The 18,631-nt window shown below is 38.5% G+C and overlaps 1 protein-coding gene across 1 annotated transcript; it reads right to left on the bottom strand.

Annotated features, from left to right (window-relative positions):
* Positions 1–5,448: 5,448 nt before the first annotated feature.
* On the bottom strand, positions 5,449–18,516 carry CRELD2 (cysteine rich with EGF like domains 2). The gene is given in 11 exon segments (XM_036401468.2): positions 5,449–6,022; positions 7,573–7,645; positions 7,647–7,714; positions 8,549–8,644; positions 9,411–9,488; positions 11,090–11,188; positions 12,339–12,515; positions 13,543–13,634; positions 15,887–15,997; positions 17,182–17,264; positions 18,288–18,516. Coding segments are annotated over 11 exon segments (1,107 nt in total). The 5' UTR covers positions 18,459–18,516; the 3' UTR covers positions 5,449–5,963.
* Positions 18,517–18,631: the final 115 nt, after the last annotated feature.

Below are 18,631 nucleotides of genomic sequence, written 5' to 3'. Positions count from 1 at the left end.
GGAAAATACATTACCGCAGCAAATTTTTAATTAGATACTGCATTTCCAAATGGCACAGAGAGAGAATAATTCCACATTGGCGAGGGAAGAGTAAGATGACCCACAAGGTCTTGCGTGTTAGAATACTGACTAATTTATTCACATATGCCTTTTTTAAGCAGCCATTTTTATATATGAAGAAAAAAAATCAAATAATGAAACAAAACAAAAAATACCCCAAAGAACAAAAAACCCAATGAAACAAAACAAAAAAAACCCCAAATAAGTATGACACTTTATTTCTTAGTATTAAAGTATGTATTCCTTCTTCCTCCATATCATTAAAAAACAAAAATAAATCAAACTTTTTTTTTAACTAAGAAATACTAAAGAAAATCAATGTTTGTTTGGTTTTTAATTGCAGAGAATTTCTTAGAGGTACACAGAATGGGCAAAAATAATAGGATCTGGACCAAATTTCTAGAAGCCACTGAAAAAATCAGTGTGAACCAGAACTGATTTTATTTAAGGATCTTTTTCTTTTTTCCTCAAGGAAGATAAATTTCCCTAGTCCAAGTATGATATCTATCAAAACTCCCCCAGAGATACGGAAAGATTTATGAAGTTAATGAATACACAATCTACCAGTGATACACTATGCAGACATCACAATTTGCAAAACATGAAGCACCACTACCAAAGTAGCCATAATTTCTCAATATGCCTAAAAGCACTGACATAGCAGCCCCAATAAGTATTTAAAGATCCAACTGTTTTCTTTTTTTCTTCCCTCTTGGACTTACTGTGCACTGTGAATACAGAACTCAGCAACAGAAACACATTTTTCTAGCTGTACAGCTTTCCAGCTACTGCTCATGCAGTTTCTGCACTGGTGGATGCAGTGCTAGATGTGAATCCTACACATCAAATGCTGTGATGCAACCTGGGGGACAAGATAGGGCATATCTCTAACATAAAAAAGATGACCCTTAGTCCCAAAGAGCCAACAGTCACTCCACTGACTAAGACTCAATAAGAAGGGCTGAATTCATCAAAAAAGCACCACTAAGTAGAGAGACAATATTATTACCTCAGCAGTAGATGAAGAAATGTAGCCAAGTACTATGTTGCCTTCAAAGCAGTAGCAGGACCATAACCCTTTATATCAGAATGGTAGACCTGGGCAGTTCAGGCCTCAGCCTGAGAGGAAAGCTAAGGCAGAGGGCCCTAGACAGAAGAGTCCAAGGCAGTTGGCTGATTTTCAGTGATCACTTTTCCCAATTCTGATGTGTGGGAAATCAAGCAAAAGTGGCAAGAAGCTGACAAGCTGACAAGCATGAACAATGAGCTCCTGACTAAAGCCATAAAAAGGAACACACAAGGTGGAAACGGTGGCAAGTGACCCAGAAGGAATACAGAGCCACTGTCTTAGCATGAAGGAATGGAATCAAGAAAGCCAAAGCCTGCTTGGAGAAGAACCGGCAAGGGGCTTGAAGAGTATTAAGGGCTGCTATAGGTATGTCTGCAGCAAATGAAACCATGAAATTCTACAAGGTGTGAAGCTGCTGAAAGGGATGAGAAAAATTCCATTTTGATGCAAGGAAGGGAAAAAAAATTTAAAAAGCACAGGCATTTACTTTGAAAACCTCAGAAGATTCCTTTCAGAACAGATAAAATACAATCTTGGGCAACAATCCATAGCAGTCTGACAGACAGAGGGCAAGGAGCGGTATCAGGAGGTCAGCTAGGACCATTATGGACAACTGTCCTTTATATTATTGCTACATATGATCCAAGACTTCTTGGATTTTTTAAGGCTTTTATTTTGTTGCTGGGGGCTTTGTTGTTTATTTTTCTTTCAACACATTTTTTTCAGTTAGTCACTTGTTAAGGCAAATTTGAATTATTTGTGTGCCTAACTTTGCGCAATATTAAGAATGGTCTGAAAGTAACCTGAAGGACAGGGTGCATCCTGTTCATCAGGGAGAATTGTCTCTATATATACACATAGTGCCATATCCACCAAGAACTTTATGCTAGAAGTATGATTTGGTGATTTTCACATTCTTGGTGTTTTGCAAGTTGCAAATGTCATTGTTTGAGTCTTCAACTGACAACTGCCTGACTGAGCATACCTCTCCCATACACGTTAGGATGATGCATGATCAGTTCTCATCATCCATAAAAGGTCCTGTGTTTATACAGTATATACCATATATTTTACAGTCACCTGTGTCCTGGTCTTGAATATAACTTACAGACTTTGGCACCTTTCCTGAGAAAGAAGATTATGATTTGATCCCTTTCAGGTGATCACTGACTTCCTGAATTACCTAAGTCACCAAGGTGTTCTACATAAGAGAATTCATTTGCCCTATTTAGGAATGGATAGTATTATACTTTGAAGAGAACTCAGTGTCTATTACAGACATGTTGGGAATTCACATCAAAGAAAATATTCAGTATTATGTACCAATGTTCGGCTGAAAACATTTCAGCACACCTTAACTTCTAAGTTTAGGCACTGCAGGATTGTTGTATGGATGCTGCATACTTGAGACTGCTTTCCTGGTCTTATTTAGAGCCTTAATTGAAACATGAAGATCTCTAAGTTTGCTTGCTCCTGGAAAGTGTTTCTGGACCTTCTGGAGTTCAAGAGAATCTTGTCCTTTCAAGTGCCTAGATACACTATTGAGTACTATTTCTCATGGTAAAAATCCACTTAGTTTTAGGTCAAGAAACTCCAAAGTAGTAGCAAAACAATCTAGGAAAAGGGATGCTGCTTCCAGTTTGATACCACAGTATGAAGTTTACAAAATAAATCATAGGTCTGGGTCTAGAAGTTCACCTTGATACTTATGACAGAAGTACCTAACCAACACTTCACTGAGGCACAAATCTTGTTTGTTGGATTATCTCAGATCACTTCTGAAGTATTTACCAACATACTTGTATAGTTGGGCATGAGACCTCTACTTCCAGACAACCCTAAGTCCAAAGTCTTGTACCATATAACCAGATGCAATGAAAAATTTAATGGAAACAGCTTTCTTTTAGCACCAAAATATTAACAAATACAGTAGAAAGCATTGGTAGTCTGTACTGGCTTGATTATCAAAATGCATTTTACCTTCATGGCCAGTTTCTGGAAATCAGTTCAAATCTTACTCCTCCACCCCCTCCATTCTGATTATAAAGGGCAAAACCCAAGACAACTCAGAATCCAATCCCCACTGTATTCAAGGCAGAGAGGGGAAAAAAGATTAAGTTCAGTCAAAAAATTTTTTGTTTCAACTTCTAAAATGAAGCAGTAATTACAGTCTGAAGAAGTAAAAGGAGAAAACAGAACAAAACAAGGGAACTAACTCTTTCAAAACTAGCATCAAAAGGGCAGAAGACAGCAGCATCATACTAAATATTATCATACATACCTTGGCCTATATTCCTTCAGTGAAAACTCTAAATAGTTGAATTCACCTTTCTGGACCCCACAATAATTTAATGCAGAGCAATATGTGCCTATATTTGGTGGCAGGAGAATGGGAGAATTGAGGAAAATAGATTTGTGACTCCTAATACCCAGGTACTACATCTGTATGTTTTGTAGGGAACAACACTCTGACTGATGGCTCTACTCTGGTAATGGAAAGCTGAAAGCATTTTTCTCCAGAACTGAAAAACAGTCTGGTTGTATTAGACTGCTCATTACTTTTGCAGGTCAGGCAAGGAAGAATTTCTCCTCTTTATCACCACAGAAAAACAAAATCTTGACATTTTTGTTTTTTATCAGTTCATCTCAGACTTGGGCTTAACTACGACAATTTAGTTAAGGCTTTCTGTCCAAAGCCTTGGAAGGTGGGAAGCAAATGCTTCCACAATGTAGTTAAGAACCTCATCAGGTATCCCCCTGAGTCCAAAGTAAGTTGAAAGGTATTTAAGAGTAGCAAGTTCTTTTTCATAAGGAAGCATTATTTCAGGCTTGGAACACTAACAGAAGAGTTTGTATTTGTCAGACAATTAATTCCCTGAGTGTGAGCTGATGGTAGTTTTTAAACCAACATTTCCTGTTATGATTAACGACCATTCATACCACAACCTGCAACACCCAGGAGTTAAATGTGAGAGAGTGAGTAACATAGAGAAGCTACACTCCTGCAGGATCCTTAGGGGCTAATACTACTGTAACTGGCTACACCTGTACTAAAAACCCTGAAGATCCTTGAGTTGTATTCCATGTGCTTCCCAAACTGCCTACTTTTTCCTCCCTTTGATTTAGTACTCATTAAATACAATGACTACCCTTCAACTTGCAAGACTTTGTGGCAAATGGGCCCATCTTAGACAATTACAGCTGAGAAAGCACTGAAGATTTCGTACTCTGACTTGCAAGTTAAGAAACATCTAGATATAACAGTTAAAGAAAAGTTACAGGTACCTTAATAGCACTAGGTATTTAAACTATCATGCACAAGATCAGCTTAGACAGCTTTTAGCCTAAGAATCCAACAGAATCAGGTTTTGTACAATATTCACCTAGGTATCTATCACACATACAAATCCTCCATGCACGGTTCACAAACTGAACTGAGACTTAGCGTGAACAAAGGTCTTTAGAAATATATAGAAGATGTCTGATTTTTTTCTGCTCAACAGAATAGGTCAATTCTATTCATAGCCTTTTTATGTCCCCTTTCCTCAGAGTTTGTAACTTCTTCATAGTCAAGCCTAAACTGTGCTCTTCTTAGCTGTATTCTACAACCCCTTGTATCCACCATCACAATGTATTGTAAACTTTACTCACTTCTACCAGAGACTGTTTGTGGATGGTCCTTATTTTATTTACAGCTGTGGCAGTCCTACAGGATATATCCATTTTAGCTTTTATACTTGCCTTTAGGCTTAGAGAGAACACACAGGAAGCTGTATCTATGCTATGCTTATAAGCCTTCCCTCTGAAATGGCACAAGAGACAAGGAAAAATTGATTGTAGTATGCTTGCTCTGCAGCAGACAGGAAGCTATAGCACACAGCAGTAGGTTGTAGTCAAAGTCCTGTATTCATCAATCCTAGACAGCATTCACATAATAACTATGAGCCATTGCAGGCATGTGTTAGCCAAACCTACTTTTCATCACCTTCTAAACTAGTTTACATAGTTGATGCAAGTATCTGTCAGAAAGACCTGTTTACCTGCCTTTGAAAAGTTAGGTTGACATAGTTCTTCCTTTAGAGGAAAGTGTGTGTGAGAGAGGGGATGTTGTTGGGTTGGGGTTTTCATTTCAGGTATATTCCAATACAACTGAGTGAATTCAGTGCTGAACTGAAATACAGTTTACAAGGTTCTGGTGTTTTGTTTTTTTGGGGGTTGTTTGGGCTGCTTTTGTGGTTTTGGGGTTTTTCACTGACTTAAAAGAAAAATAAGCATGACAACACATCAAGGTATTAACATCTTAAAAATTTTAAGGCACATTCCAACAAAATACACTTTTATTGAATGCAATATTAGGCATTCTATTTTGTTTAAGGGAACAGTGCTTCCCTCCCCCCCAGAGAGATTCCCTTTGACAATTTCCAAAAGCTGTATTTCAATTACAGAAATATTTCTCATGATTAGAAACAACAAACTTCAGTCTAAATTTTCCTTAAATTATGAAGTGCAACTAAATTCTTCCAGAAGATAACAGTTTTCAGTAGGCACTAGAATGAGAAGCCTGCAAGTTGTTTACAGTTGCTGGGTACAGTGTTATGTTCTGTCAAATTTTATACTAACCCATCTAGAGTGTTGTTTTTGAAGAATTATATAAAAAGTGGGATTTAAGAATAAAGAAATGCAGCTTAAAGAGCAGGTTGCCACCATTTAAAAAAAAAAAGTCTTAATGGCAACCTGCATATTTCATACCACTTCCACAGTATGTCAGCTAGCAGAGGCTTAGTCCAATAATTTAAAACTTTAGATAGGAATGTCTTTTGGTTCTGAACGCAGATCATAAGTCAACATGTTCAGTATGTGAAGGCTCAGTTGTTTCACTCTCTACTTCCTCTCCTGTGAAGTTAAATAGCACAGTTAGAATACAAATCTATTACCAATTATACATAGGTAATTAATTACAGATATACAACTGTGATTTTTGAAATTAGGATTTTTTTCAAGAGAAACCCAAATTAACATATTTATCAAGACTAGAGAAGCAATTAAGCCATATATAACACCTACTTAAACCGTTCTCCTAACCTAAAGCTGTATTTTTTTTTTTTACTATATGAAAACAAAATTTTTCAAATAACTTGGCATTTTACTATTAGTGGAAGAAAAAAAAAATCAGCACAGGCACTTCTATTCTAGGCTTTTGTTTTCAGCTATTCACAGTGAATCTGCTCCTTTCCACACAACCTGTCAGTAGCAGTTTAGGTATTTGAAAAAGTAGGGCAAGTCTTATTCAGAATTGTTTTTATAGTACAAACTGCTCAGTTCAGATGTTAAAACAACCTTTAAAAAAGCAGAGCAATTTTATTATATTGGGAAAAGCATTATCTAAACAAAAAAAAACTAAGTCAATTTGTCTACCTTTTATTTTACTTTTAGTCTCAAAATGTAAGACCACATTAACAAAGGTAGTAACTGATACCCTGCATATCTGTATTAGAGAAGATTCTAGAGGACTAATAATGGTGAGCACTGACAGTAAAAGGAATGAACTCAGTGGCCTTGAGCAGCAATACAACATCCATGATTACAACTTTTTAGTACAAAAAAATGAAAAATCAGCGTTGGGGATGGAAATGGGGGGATAAAAAAACCACCCAAACAAGCTACGAAGTAGAAAGAAAAGGTATGAAATTAGGTGTCTCTCATCTATTCTCCTACTGCTGTTATTGCAAAATAATCCCATCTTTCTCTTTGGAATTGTAAAAGAGGCCTAGATGGAGTAATGGAATGTTTAATGAATGTAGTTCTGTCCATATGGGTCAACACATCCTAGAAAAAATGATAGTTGAATTTTTTGACTGAAGTTATAATTTAAGTGAAGCTGAACAGTTCCCTATGACTGATAGATGGATGTCTTCCCCATTTTCACCTTAACACCAGCTCTGACACTTACATGATCACAAAATAAACAAATTCAAACAGCATTTTTATCCAGCAAAGAGAATTTGTAATTCTTTTTTCAATTTGCAATTTTCAGAGATTTCAATGAATTGAAGATTGCATGCAATCAGATAAACCCTTAAGTCACTATAATTAATGATAATGGAAAGAAGTGGGGAGGACATGCTCATTTTTATGACAGCAGAAATTTGCTACCTCATTTTATGTAACAAATCCAAACCCTTAAGTGACTTAAAAACACAAACTTGACTTAAGCAAAAATGTAGCAACCCAAGAACAGAATGTTTAAAAAAATAAACTATCTTTAGGCAAAAAACCACACATCAGAGTGTGGCCTGGACTATAAACTATTGATACAGACCACAGCTGTGTGAAGATGAGAAATAATAGAGGGATTTACAAGTAACTAGACCCTTAGACTTACATAAAACTCCAAGTTGTTAATACAGCATATTTTTTTAAGTTGTCCCTGAAAAGCTACTTACCTGGTTTTACAGTTTGAACACATGTTCCATCCTTATCTTCAAACCCTTCTGAACATACACACTTGTAACTACCCTGATGTATTAACACAGTCGTGATTCTCTTCTGTGCAGACCTTTTCAGGAAGGTTACATTCATCTATATCTAGAGACAGCACAGGGAAAGAAAGAGTCCACTGCTGTTATTTGTTATAAACCTTGTTTTTGCTCAGTCATATAAACAAAACTCTATTCAAATATGAAAAACACTGTGGAGCAGAATGCTGCTGCAACAGATGTAACATCCGTTAAAATAATCTAATTCTTCGTGATTTGGACTGTTTCAAAGTTATTCAGATAACACCCAGTACTGCTGCTTTTTAATGTTTTGCAAATCGCTGTACAGAGAAATGTACTTAGTGGTTATGTTTGTCACAATTAGGCAACTCAACCTACTGAACATTTCCCCCACAGTCATTTTCTATTTATGCCATCAAAGTATAGCTAAAGGGAACAGAGCTTGTAAATACTACATCGTCACAGTTAATAGCTACTTCAGATTTTGCATATGTCGTGTTCTTTTCCACAGAGGAAGTCTAATTTCACATTATAATTCACTAAGAATGAATATAATTTGAACTTGGACATTGATGGATTATCACAATGCCTGCCCTTCTGCTACAAAATGAATAGAAACACAGATCTGATGAAGTGGTAAGTAACTGACAGAAGACTCATGTAGCTGTTTCCTGAAGCTACTATAAAATACCCTGTTCCTTCATACCAGTGATTCACTTTAAGTTTTGTCAAGCATATCAGCTCAGTAATATAAAGTAATTTATTGAGAATGTCTTTGCAGCTAATATCAGAACGACTAGGTTCACTTTGACAGGCATGAAAGATGAAGCACACAAATGTGAAAGCACCTATGAGCTCCTCAGCATGGCTAACCAAGAGTGAGCTAACCAGCATTCTACCAGGTACTGCTAAATCCACCAACCTGTACACTTCTCATCTTCCTTCATGTATCCAGATGCGCAGGTCTTACATTTTTCAGAACCTTCTCCTGTGCAACCTACACAGCTGGCATCACATGCTAAAGATAAAATATTTTATGCATAAAAAATTGTGTATCTGGGGTTTAAAATACCACCCTAAAGTCAGACATCTTACCCACACAAGGACAATGACAAGGAATCATAGAATGGCTTGGGCTGGAAGTTGACCTTAAAGATGATCTAGTTCCAATCCCTCTGCCATAGGTTAGACGCCTTTCACTAGACCAGGTAGGTCAGGGTTCCATCCAACTGGTCTTTGAACACATCCAGGGACAGGGCATTCATAACTTCTCAGGTCCAGTGCCTCAACACCCTCATAGTAAAGATTTTCTTCCTAATATATAATCTTATCTATTTCAGCTTGAATCCATTCCCCCTTGTCAAGTCCACTACATGCCCTTGTAGAAAGTCCTCCTCCACCTTTGTTGTAGATCTCTTTAGGTACTGAAAGGCTCTGGAGCCTTCTCTTGTTCAGAATGAACAATGCCAGCTCTCTCAGCTTGTCCTCATAGGGGGGTTGACCCTCTTGATCAAGATTTTCACAGCTGTCCTCTAGACCCACTCAGGCAGGTCCATGCCTGCCTTATGTTGGAGGTCCCAGAGCTGGAGGGTCTCACAAAAGCCAAGTAGAAATAACCAGAAATCTCTTTATTTGCTCATACAATAGGTCTAAAGCCTCATCCCATGCCCAGTGAGGATCAGACCACACTGTACCAAATACCTATCAGACATTTTCTAAGCATTACCTCTAGCATTAGTTTAGGATTCTAGACAGAACAATACAACAGAAGATTGAAAAGAAACCTTTGCATGAGAAAGATCCATCTGTGTTCAAACAATACTGGTGATCTTTGCAAGGAGAAGCAGCACATTCATCTAAATCTGAAAGATAAAAAGTGACAAGTTACCTAAAATAGTAGTTATGATTAAATAGACAGATTAATACTTGAATGCTATAAACTGACTGCACTGAGAATTGTTGTTGCAATGAGTTTGGGGTCAGGTGCAACATGGTAGACACAGAACTAGCATGGTAACAGACACAGTTTTGTTCAGCTTAAACCTGCATTAGAAAATCAAAACTGATCCTCATATACTTTGTGATGACAATAAGAGATGTATCAGAAATTCAAAAGGTCAAATTAAATAAACTTCCAGGATGCCTGCAGTCCCTGCCATTTTCAAGTCATGCATTTATGCAGATATCATAACAAACAAGCAGACACTCTATTGTTCTGGAACACTATTTTCTCCTGTACTCCTACATTACCAAATTACAGAGCTTTTTATATAACTAAAAACGTGTACTATTGCACATACATGCATCTCTTAGTATTCTACAGAAAGCAAAATGGAACAAACCAAGTTATGATTAGGACCAGTCAAGCTGAAAACCAATTCTACTGCAGAGTTAAAACATGCAAGCCTTACGATTTTGAGGAAAGGGTGGAACAGTATTTCATTAAAAATTCAAACAAAGAAGGCTATTTCAGTCCCTCTCTTCCTGTCATTGCTGTCACTCTCCTCCTGCTGCTGCACCCATCATTCCTACTGATTACTCAATTGATTTATAGGTCATTAGTGGCAATAATTATCTGTAAAAAACTCAGCTGTACAGAAGACAGTACCAAAGCATCTTAAAAATGCCCTGGGAGTGCTTAGTAGTTGCCTAAGCAGATATTGCAAGAGCTGTAATTTAAAACCAGCTCTCAGTGGCATTTTGAAAAGGAAGCAGTGTTCACATAATTTCTAAGACACTGTTTCTGGGCATTATGTTAGAGGTCTTTAAAGGGTCAAATTCAACCACTTAAACAAAATGTGTTACTCTCCCCTAGTGCATTCCTGCACTGGAAGTATTTTTAGTGTTTGAATTTTTTGTGAAGTATTTCACACTTATCTCCTTGTAACCCAACTTAAATGCTAAGACAGAAATAGGTAAGAAATTAATGGAAACACTGATCTTGATGTCTCCCAGTATTTCTGTCCAAGAACAGAAGAAGTTTGCATGCATGGCTTTTAGTGAAGTGTTTGACCTCCATTAGGGTTGAGCATTTATGACAGTTATGTGAAGGTAAATGTGGAATTAGTATAAAATATGTAGCTAAGTTCATACGAATCTTCTACTAATTGAAAAAATAGTTTAAGTCAAAAGCAGGACATTGTTTAGCATACAAATAAACACCAAGAAAACTCAGGTCTAAAAAGAAACACCCCACTTGCTGCTCTATGAGTCCCCTTAAACTAAAAAGACATACAGAACAGTATGATAAAGGTAACTATCATCACCAGGCAATCAGTGGTGAGAAAATACTGCTTTCCTGCAACATGAAATAAGTGAGGAAGAGAGAAACTAATAAAACTGTAGAAATCTAAACTGACAAATCATTTCCATAAAATACAATAAAACTTGGAAGTGATGCCATCTAATCTTATTAGCCAGTGTTACTACAAAACCTGTTTGAAGTCTGCCTAGCATTACTCACCCACACAAGCTCCATCTTCATTTTTAATCCAGCCCTCTTTACAATCTTGGCAGTCCTTGTTACTTGAACCAGTACAAGTCTTACAGGCAGCGTGGCAGGCTGAGAGGAGAAAACTTCAACCTGAGTTTTGTTGAGAGATCCCAAGAGAAGTTCGGGCACACAAACTCTCAGAGAAAACTTTATTTAGGATTCAGTGGAAGCCATCATTTTTAGGAGCTTGAAACTCCCATTCACAAGACAGCACCTCCATAAGATCAAGATTTAATTTAGAAATATGCAGCTATCTGACCAAAACAACTCCAAATCCCAAATAACCAGCGGAAACCAAACCTAGCAATTACAGATATTTGCACTACTGAAAACACTGCCATGAAATTCTAGTGACTAGAAGTGGCAGGTCCAATTTCTAAAATATTTGGAAAGAGGAGATCAGGAAGGCAAACTTAGCTGAGCCCCTCAAGGCGGGGACATGAGTTTAAACATCAAACTCTGAACTTCTCTACCTAATGAATCCTCACACAATTTACATTTCCAATTAGCTATGAGAGCAATGTGTGATTTAATTCTGAAGAATTCAGAAGGAACTATACTAGAAATCCAGCTGTATATGCATAATGTATACATATACATAACATGCATATATAATATACCCTATGTAACATTTGTATGTTATATATTGTCATCTAAAACAAATCATAGAGAAGAATTACTACACAACCAGATTAAAAAAAACCAAAACAAGAACAATATAGACTACTTAAAAACAATCTTGATAGACCCCCAGGGTCAGGATGTAGATGTTGGAGAATCTCATCAAGGGTCTAAAATGAATTGAAAATTTGACCAATTCAAAATTTTATTCCTATGATCTGACTTTGTTTCAAAATTAAACTTAGGCATACCAAACTGGAATCTAAGTAGTTTGCAGTACAGATCAACTGTTTCCATTTATTCCATTTAAGCTTAAGTAATTTCAGCTCAAGATTTCAACAGTACTTAGGAAGCAGAGAAGCAAAGATTTCTACGAATTTTTCTTAAAGCAGAAAAAAACAATTTAAAAATCAAGGGCAGTGTGGAAAGATGACTTAGCAAAATCTTAGAATTCCACTAAAGTGACTGACATGTCTTTTATGCTTAAAGCTGGCCAAACTATGTTTTGTTTCTACATTTGTTAGTTTCAACTGTTTCTAGTTTTGCAAAAACTGAAGAAGTAACACAAAGATATAAGCATGTGTTAAGGCTTTGTTACCTGTACAAACAGAATGCGTCTCGTTTCTCAAGGAACTGAAGTAACCACTAGAACAGTCCAAACAAAATTGTCCTGTGTACTCCTTCTTACAGCTACATGAGCCATCTCCACCTCGGGTACCATCACCATCACAGTGGCCATTTCCATGGCAAGGTCTTTCTGATCCACCACGACAAGCTAAAAAAGGATCAAAAATATTTTTAAATCAGATGTTTAAGGAAATAACTTTCTACTCTCAGACACAAACACCCAAAATCCCTCCCTCTTCACAGAAAATAAAATAAGAATTAATTTTAAATTGTCACACTAAAGTAGGATATAATTTCCAAGAGTCTTTTTCACCCTTGAGAGTAACTAAAAGTTTTGCAATAAGGCAATGCTTAATAATATATTCAAGTATAAGGGAAACTCAAAGCAATCTCCAGGAAAGTTCAGTTATCAATTTGATTTAGGGTAAAGACCTAAATGGCTCAAAATTTTAATTATTTTCCGAGCTTCCTGGATAAAATTGGTGTTTTTATTTTTTCTGTATCTCTGAGAAGGCTCATATTACATTTGTAAAAATCTACCAGCTATCATTTAGATCAATATAGGGAATGGGGACTTAATTTTTACCGATATATTAAGTGGCCAAAACCAGTCTCTTAATAAGGTGAGAAGTTTTAGAGATTTATAAATTTTACCAGCTTCAGAGGCCAAGATATCTCTCATCACTTTTGCAAAGACCTTACTTTCATCTCCCACCTACTCTTACCCAATTTTTCTCATTGCCTTTTTAACTGATCCTCAGTTGCAAGGTTCTTCATTTAAACCCCAGGAGCATTTGGGTTGTTTTACTCTTGAAACTGATCAAGGATTCTTGTATACATAGATTCTGCAAGGCCACCTAAACAGCAGACTTCATGTTGCAGAGAGCCTTTAAGGATGGGTCAGGTATGGATATCAGCATCAGATTGATTGTTTCTGCACATCTTGGTACCCTTGACAGCTCAGTACATTACTACATGCCCAGAAGAGTTTTATCCAGGCAGGATATTCCCAAGGTAGCTACTCAACTATGAGGCAGCAAGCAGATACATCCTACACAGCAGCCCGTGTCTCATGCAAAATATCATACATCATGCATTTGTCTGTGACAGTAAAGACTGAAACAAACAGGTAAAAAAACTCTATCTGCAACTCAATTTTTCAGAAGAAAAATTACCGAGGCAATCTGGTCCATAAGTTCCGGCAGGGCAGCAAACTTCTATTGTTTCAATGCAAAACCACTTAAACAAATCTGGATACTTCTTCTTTCTGTATATGAAGACATTCATTTACAAACAAAAAGAACAAAGATTCTTTAAAGCCAGCTCACACAACTGACCCAGAACAACACAGGAGAGAAACTTATTGCACATGACAGATTAGAAACCTAATTCTTCTGAAGATTTCAGGAATCAATTTCTAGAAGAAGTCCTCCAATTTGAAAATGTTGCTTTTAAAATACTATACTATTAACAAGCTCTACTCAAACGTTATAAATTATATTTGGGAAAAAATTGAAATAAGAGCAACAAATATAATGAATTCTTCATACATGCACACACACACCTTTTTTTTAAACACCTTACTTTTAGGGAAGGTTTACATACAGTTTAGACAGTCTTAATTATGTCTTTCTCTTATAAATACTTACTGTATCTTTATCTCAAGTATACAGAAGATAGCCTGGAAGAGATGTTAACATTTGTTCAAATTATTGGCTACTTGATGATTGGGTTAAAATTTCTCCTTTTTTTAGCATTGATCGAGTACTATTTTAGAAGACATTTTTAAAATTAAGAAGTTAGTTGTGTGCTACTTGAACACACACATACAGCCCCAATTAATTGAGTCCAGCTCCCTGCTCCTCACGAGACTTCCTAAGCTAAACTACGTGAGCAAGTGTCCTCCAGATGATTCCTGAAGTCTGACAGGCTTGGTGCTGTGGGGAACCTGTTCCAGTGATCGACCACCCTTTATGGAACAACTTGTAAAAAATGCCTAAGGTATTCATGGGCAAAGAAACTGTCTTTGGAAACTACCACAGAAACTGAATGACATTTGGATACTGCAGGTTAAAGAAAGGAAGGCAAACAATCAATTGCATGCGCTCAGAAGGTCTATTAAATACAGAAACTTTCCAAAATCCAATGTATTTTATGAATTTTTTTGATTATTTTAGGAAGTTTACTATGCCAAATTTTCTAGTTAAGTTCTGCAAATTTTAGCCAAATTAAAGATTCTGGGTTGCATAGTTTACCTTTGTGGAAGGCATGTCCTATGAGGAGCACCTAAGGACTGTGTGCTTGTCTAGAAGGAGGTGGAGGGGGTGGCCTCATTGCCCTCTGCAGCTTCCTGAGGAGGGAAAGGGGAGAAGGAGGTGCCAATCTCTGTTGTATTTAATGACAGGACACAGGGGAAGGGTTCACAGCTGCACCAGGAGAGGTTTAGACTGGACATCAGGAAACATTTCTTTACCAAGAGGGCAATCAAACACTGGGACAGGTTTCCCAGAGAGGTGGTGGAGGCCCCAAGCCTATGAGTGTTTTAGGAGTGTTTACACAATGACCTTAACAACATGCTTTAACTTTTCATCAGCCCTGAAGCAGTAAGGCACTGGGACTAAGTGATCATTTTAGGTTCCTTCCAACTGAAACATTCTACTTTCTGTTCTGCTATTCTACTCTATTCCCTTCACTACGTGTTAACATATATACAATCTTGTATAGTTAGGTAAAAGGCTAAAGCAGTGATTTAGAAGAAATCAAAAAGTATCAAAAAGTATCAAAAAGCCTTATCCAGTTATGAAACATTGTAGTGGCAGATCACCCTATTGAATTCTAGCTAATTAGGAGTGCTGACAGTTTAAATTAGTGAAAAATACTTAGAAGAAATGTGATTTGGAACTAAAAAACCCAAACATTAAGAAATCTAAAGGTTACACTGCCATTCATGCACTAATTATATTTAAGACTGGTATACAAAAAGCTTAGCTATAACACAAATTCCAGTCTAGTTTAAATTGCAGGTAGAAAAGTCAGCTGCTGCTCTACCATCTGCAAGAGATTCAACTTCTACCCTGATTAGCACCAACTATTCTTTTGATTGCCAGGAGAACTAAATGTAGTTTCAGGGAAAAAAAGCAAGCTAACAAAAAAACCCACAAGAACCAAAGAGCCCTTTGCAGTTTTGTGACAAAGGAAAACATAAGGAACTAAACTTCAAAATTTTCCAATGTTAGTTTACCTTGACACACTACTGTCTACTGAGTAGACAGTGCATAAGAAACAAGTGTAGATCCTTTGGTGCAACACTGCTGGAATTGAAAATCCAAAAGAACAGTACAGCACCACATGATACTAAAAGTTAGCCTGAAACCAGCAGTAGTACCCAATGCAACTCTTGAAAGACAAAGAATAAATTACCCATACCGCTATTGTTCAGGCACAAGATTTAACATTATTAGTTCATCCTCTTAGATAATTTATTCACACAAAGATCTCCACCAAGAAAATGATACTTACAATTTGAACCACCATTTCTCTATCAGTTCTTCATGTTCTTCTACCATGTTGTTACATTCAAAGTTACTACTGTCACACAGATTCTCTATGATCTCCACAAGACGAATTTCACTACAAGCAGAGAAGGAAAACTGTAAATTTAATTTAAACTTTCAATACAACTCAAGACCTGACAGAGCAGTCAGACTTCAGTGAGAATATTTCATCAGTGTATAGGGTAGCCTGAATTAGTTTCAAAACATCAGAGTAAATAACTAATAAATACTACTTCAGTCAAAAAAGAAACCCAAACCCAGAATAATGACCACAAGAATGTTGTGACTTGCTTGCATTTACTATATTTCTAGATTGTAGGTTTGATAGATTTTTAGCTTCCCAGAAAATTTGAGTGCAGTACTTTAATGTTCAACAATAAATTTAATGTATTTTTATTAGACACAAGCCTGTGAATCTCACAGCAACATCTCAGTACTCCAACTAAGTTAAAAAAAAGAATTTGAAAAGTAACTGATATCCTTCTCCATCATTAACCAGATATGCATACAGTAATCTGCCTTCTCTTTGGCAGTGCAACAGTGACAAATCTAGGGAGAAGATACTGCCTTCAATTCTAAATCAATTATTTCAGTACTCTGTACCTTTTATGACTAGCAATAAAAAATTGACCATGAGTAGATTCATTATTTTATTACTTTAATAGGTAAATAGAAAAAAACCCTACTATAACTAATAACATTTGGTGGGATAGAATGTAAGAAAATAAAGATAATGCAGAAGGTAGTCTCACACCTGAGGAGTTGCAGCTGTACTAATCACCAAAGATTAGGAACAGGCCTGCTCTTAATAGGCCACAGGTGTGTCCAATAAGAAGACAAGTGCTACAAAAGAGTGGGTTAGCTGGGTGAGACAGGAGTTGGAGTTTGTTGGTGGGCTGTGATGAGAATTGGAGTTTGTTGTCTGTGCTGTGAAGAAGGAGTCAGTGCTGTGAGGAGATGCCCATGAGAAATCACAGAGAAGGTATGGGAGCTTTGCAATAAGATGAAACAATAACAGAATTAACTTTTGTAGTTTTCAGAAACAAGATGAATAGAGGAAATAATAAGGCATTGAGTCTTTACTATAATCTTTAGATTACAATGTTCTGTAACACTATAATCATTAAGAATTTAAGGTTTGGACAAGAGAAACCTTTGCTGCCAAGTTGAATATTTCAGTTCTAAACAAACACTGGTATAGTGAAGTTGCACACAGTGAACACAAAACTCAGCAGAATGAGAAGTACTGAGACAGCTCACCTGGACTCATACTTTGACAGAGTCTTCTCTTCCCAAGCAGTGTTTCCACCACCAAAGTTTTTTTTAGCTGTATCTGCTAAACCCTACAAATAAAAGGTACCAGGAATTACATAGGGTTTGTTTCTAATAAAAATTAAGGGCAATAACAAATGCTTATATAGAAATTATGAAAAGCGCCATGCATAAACTACAGTAGAGCTCTCAAGCTGCTGATCAAATTCCTGAGTGAAAGCAACAGCTAAGGACAACACAAAGTGAGAAAGTGTACGTTACAGTGTAACATGATTAGATTTTCCTAATACATAAACAAAGCCATGTTACAGTCATGATTTACAAAAAAAGCCCCATGCATGTGAAACTTTACACCCTTCTTCCTCAAGTTCTCAGGAAATTTATTATTTATTATCATTTGAACAGAACCTCTACTTCATTCAGTTTTGATAACAGCCCAGTCTGCACCAAGCTGTAAGTTACACACGCAACCGTACAACAGGGCGATCAGCACAGCTGTCCCCGGTCACAGCCGATGCCAGCAGACGACACCTGGCAGAACACGCCGCAGCTGAAGTGACCTGGCGAGCCTTCAGCAGCCGATACGCGTGTGGAGAGCACAAAGCACCGCTCACCAGGCGCAGCAGCCCTCGCTGCCGGCGCTCAATTTACTGTGCCACACATAAGGCTGCTGCAAGTGGCAACAAACAGTGAATGTTTGGGAACGAAGCTTTCCACCAGCACTTCCCATGGAGCTGGACACGCTGCAGCGGAGCCAGCCTTTTGACACATCTTTGGCGGCAGAGATGAAGGCGCTCTGCCACCCATCCGCCTCAGCACTGCGACCGCTGCCGGAGCGGGACCGCCGCTGCCCCATCACCGGGCCGGGCGCCGCCCCGAACGCGGCACCGGCGGAGGCGCTCCCGTAGCGCGGCCTCTGGGCACAGAGCCGGCCGGACCCGCACCGTGCCCGCCGGCGCTGCCTGGCCATGGGGCCGGCAATGCCCCTCGGCGCCGCAGGCGCGGAACCACCTCCGCCGCTGCTCGCCCCCGCCTAGAGCCCCCGCGAAGCCCTGACCCACCGTGGGGCCGTCCGCCCGCACCCCGCGGCCCACCTGGTTGAACCTGTCCACGATGCCCCGGCAGGTGGAGCACGCCAAGCGCCGCCGCTCACCAGCGCCACGAACAGGCAGCGACAGCAACAGGGCGGCACAGAGCAGCACGGCCAAGGCCACGCGGGACTGTCGTGGCGTGGGGCCCGGTGGCGGAGAGGGGCCGGGCCCCATGGCGAGGCCGCAGGACCCCTGGACGCGGAGCGGGGCCGCCCCAGCCGAGCCCCCTCAGCAGCGGCGGCCGCGCTGGCCCCGCCCCAGCCCCGCCGGCCCGCGAGCTCCATTCAGATTTCCGCGTCAGCCCCACGCGCGCACCGGCCGCGGGCGCTCGTTGGTCGAGGCGGAGG

This window comes from Molothrus ater, chromosome 5 (genome assembly GCF_012460135.2).
Source record: "Molothrus ater isolate BHLD 08-10-18 breed brown headed cowbird chromosome 5, BPBGC_Mater_1.1, whole genome shotgun sequence".
NCBI lineage: Eukaryota > Metazoa > Chordata > Aves > Passeriformes > Icteridae > Molothrus > Molothrus ater.
Note: the sequence above shows the minus strand (reverse complement) of the source record. Positions and strands in the feature narration are given on the sequence as shown.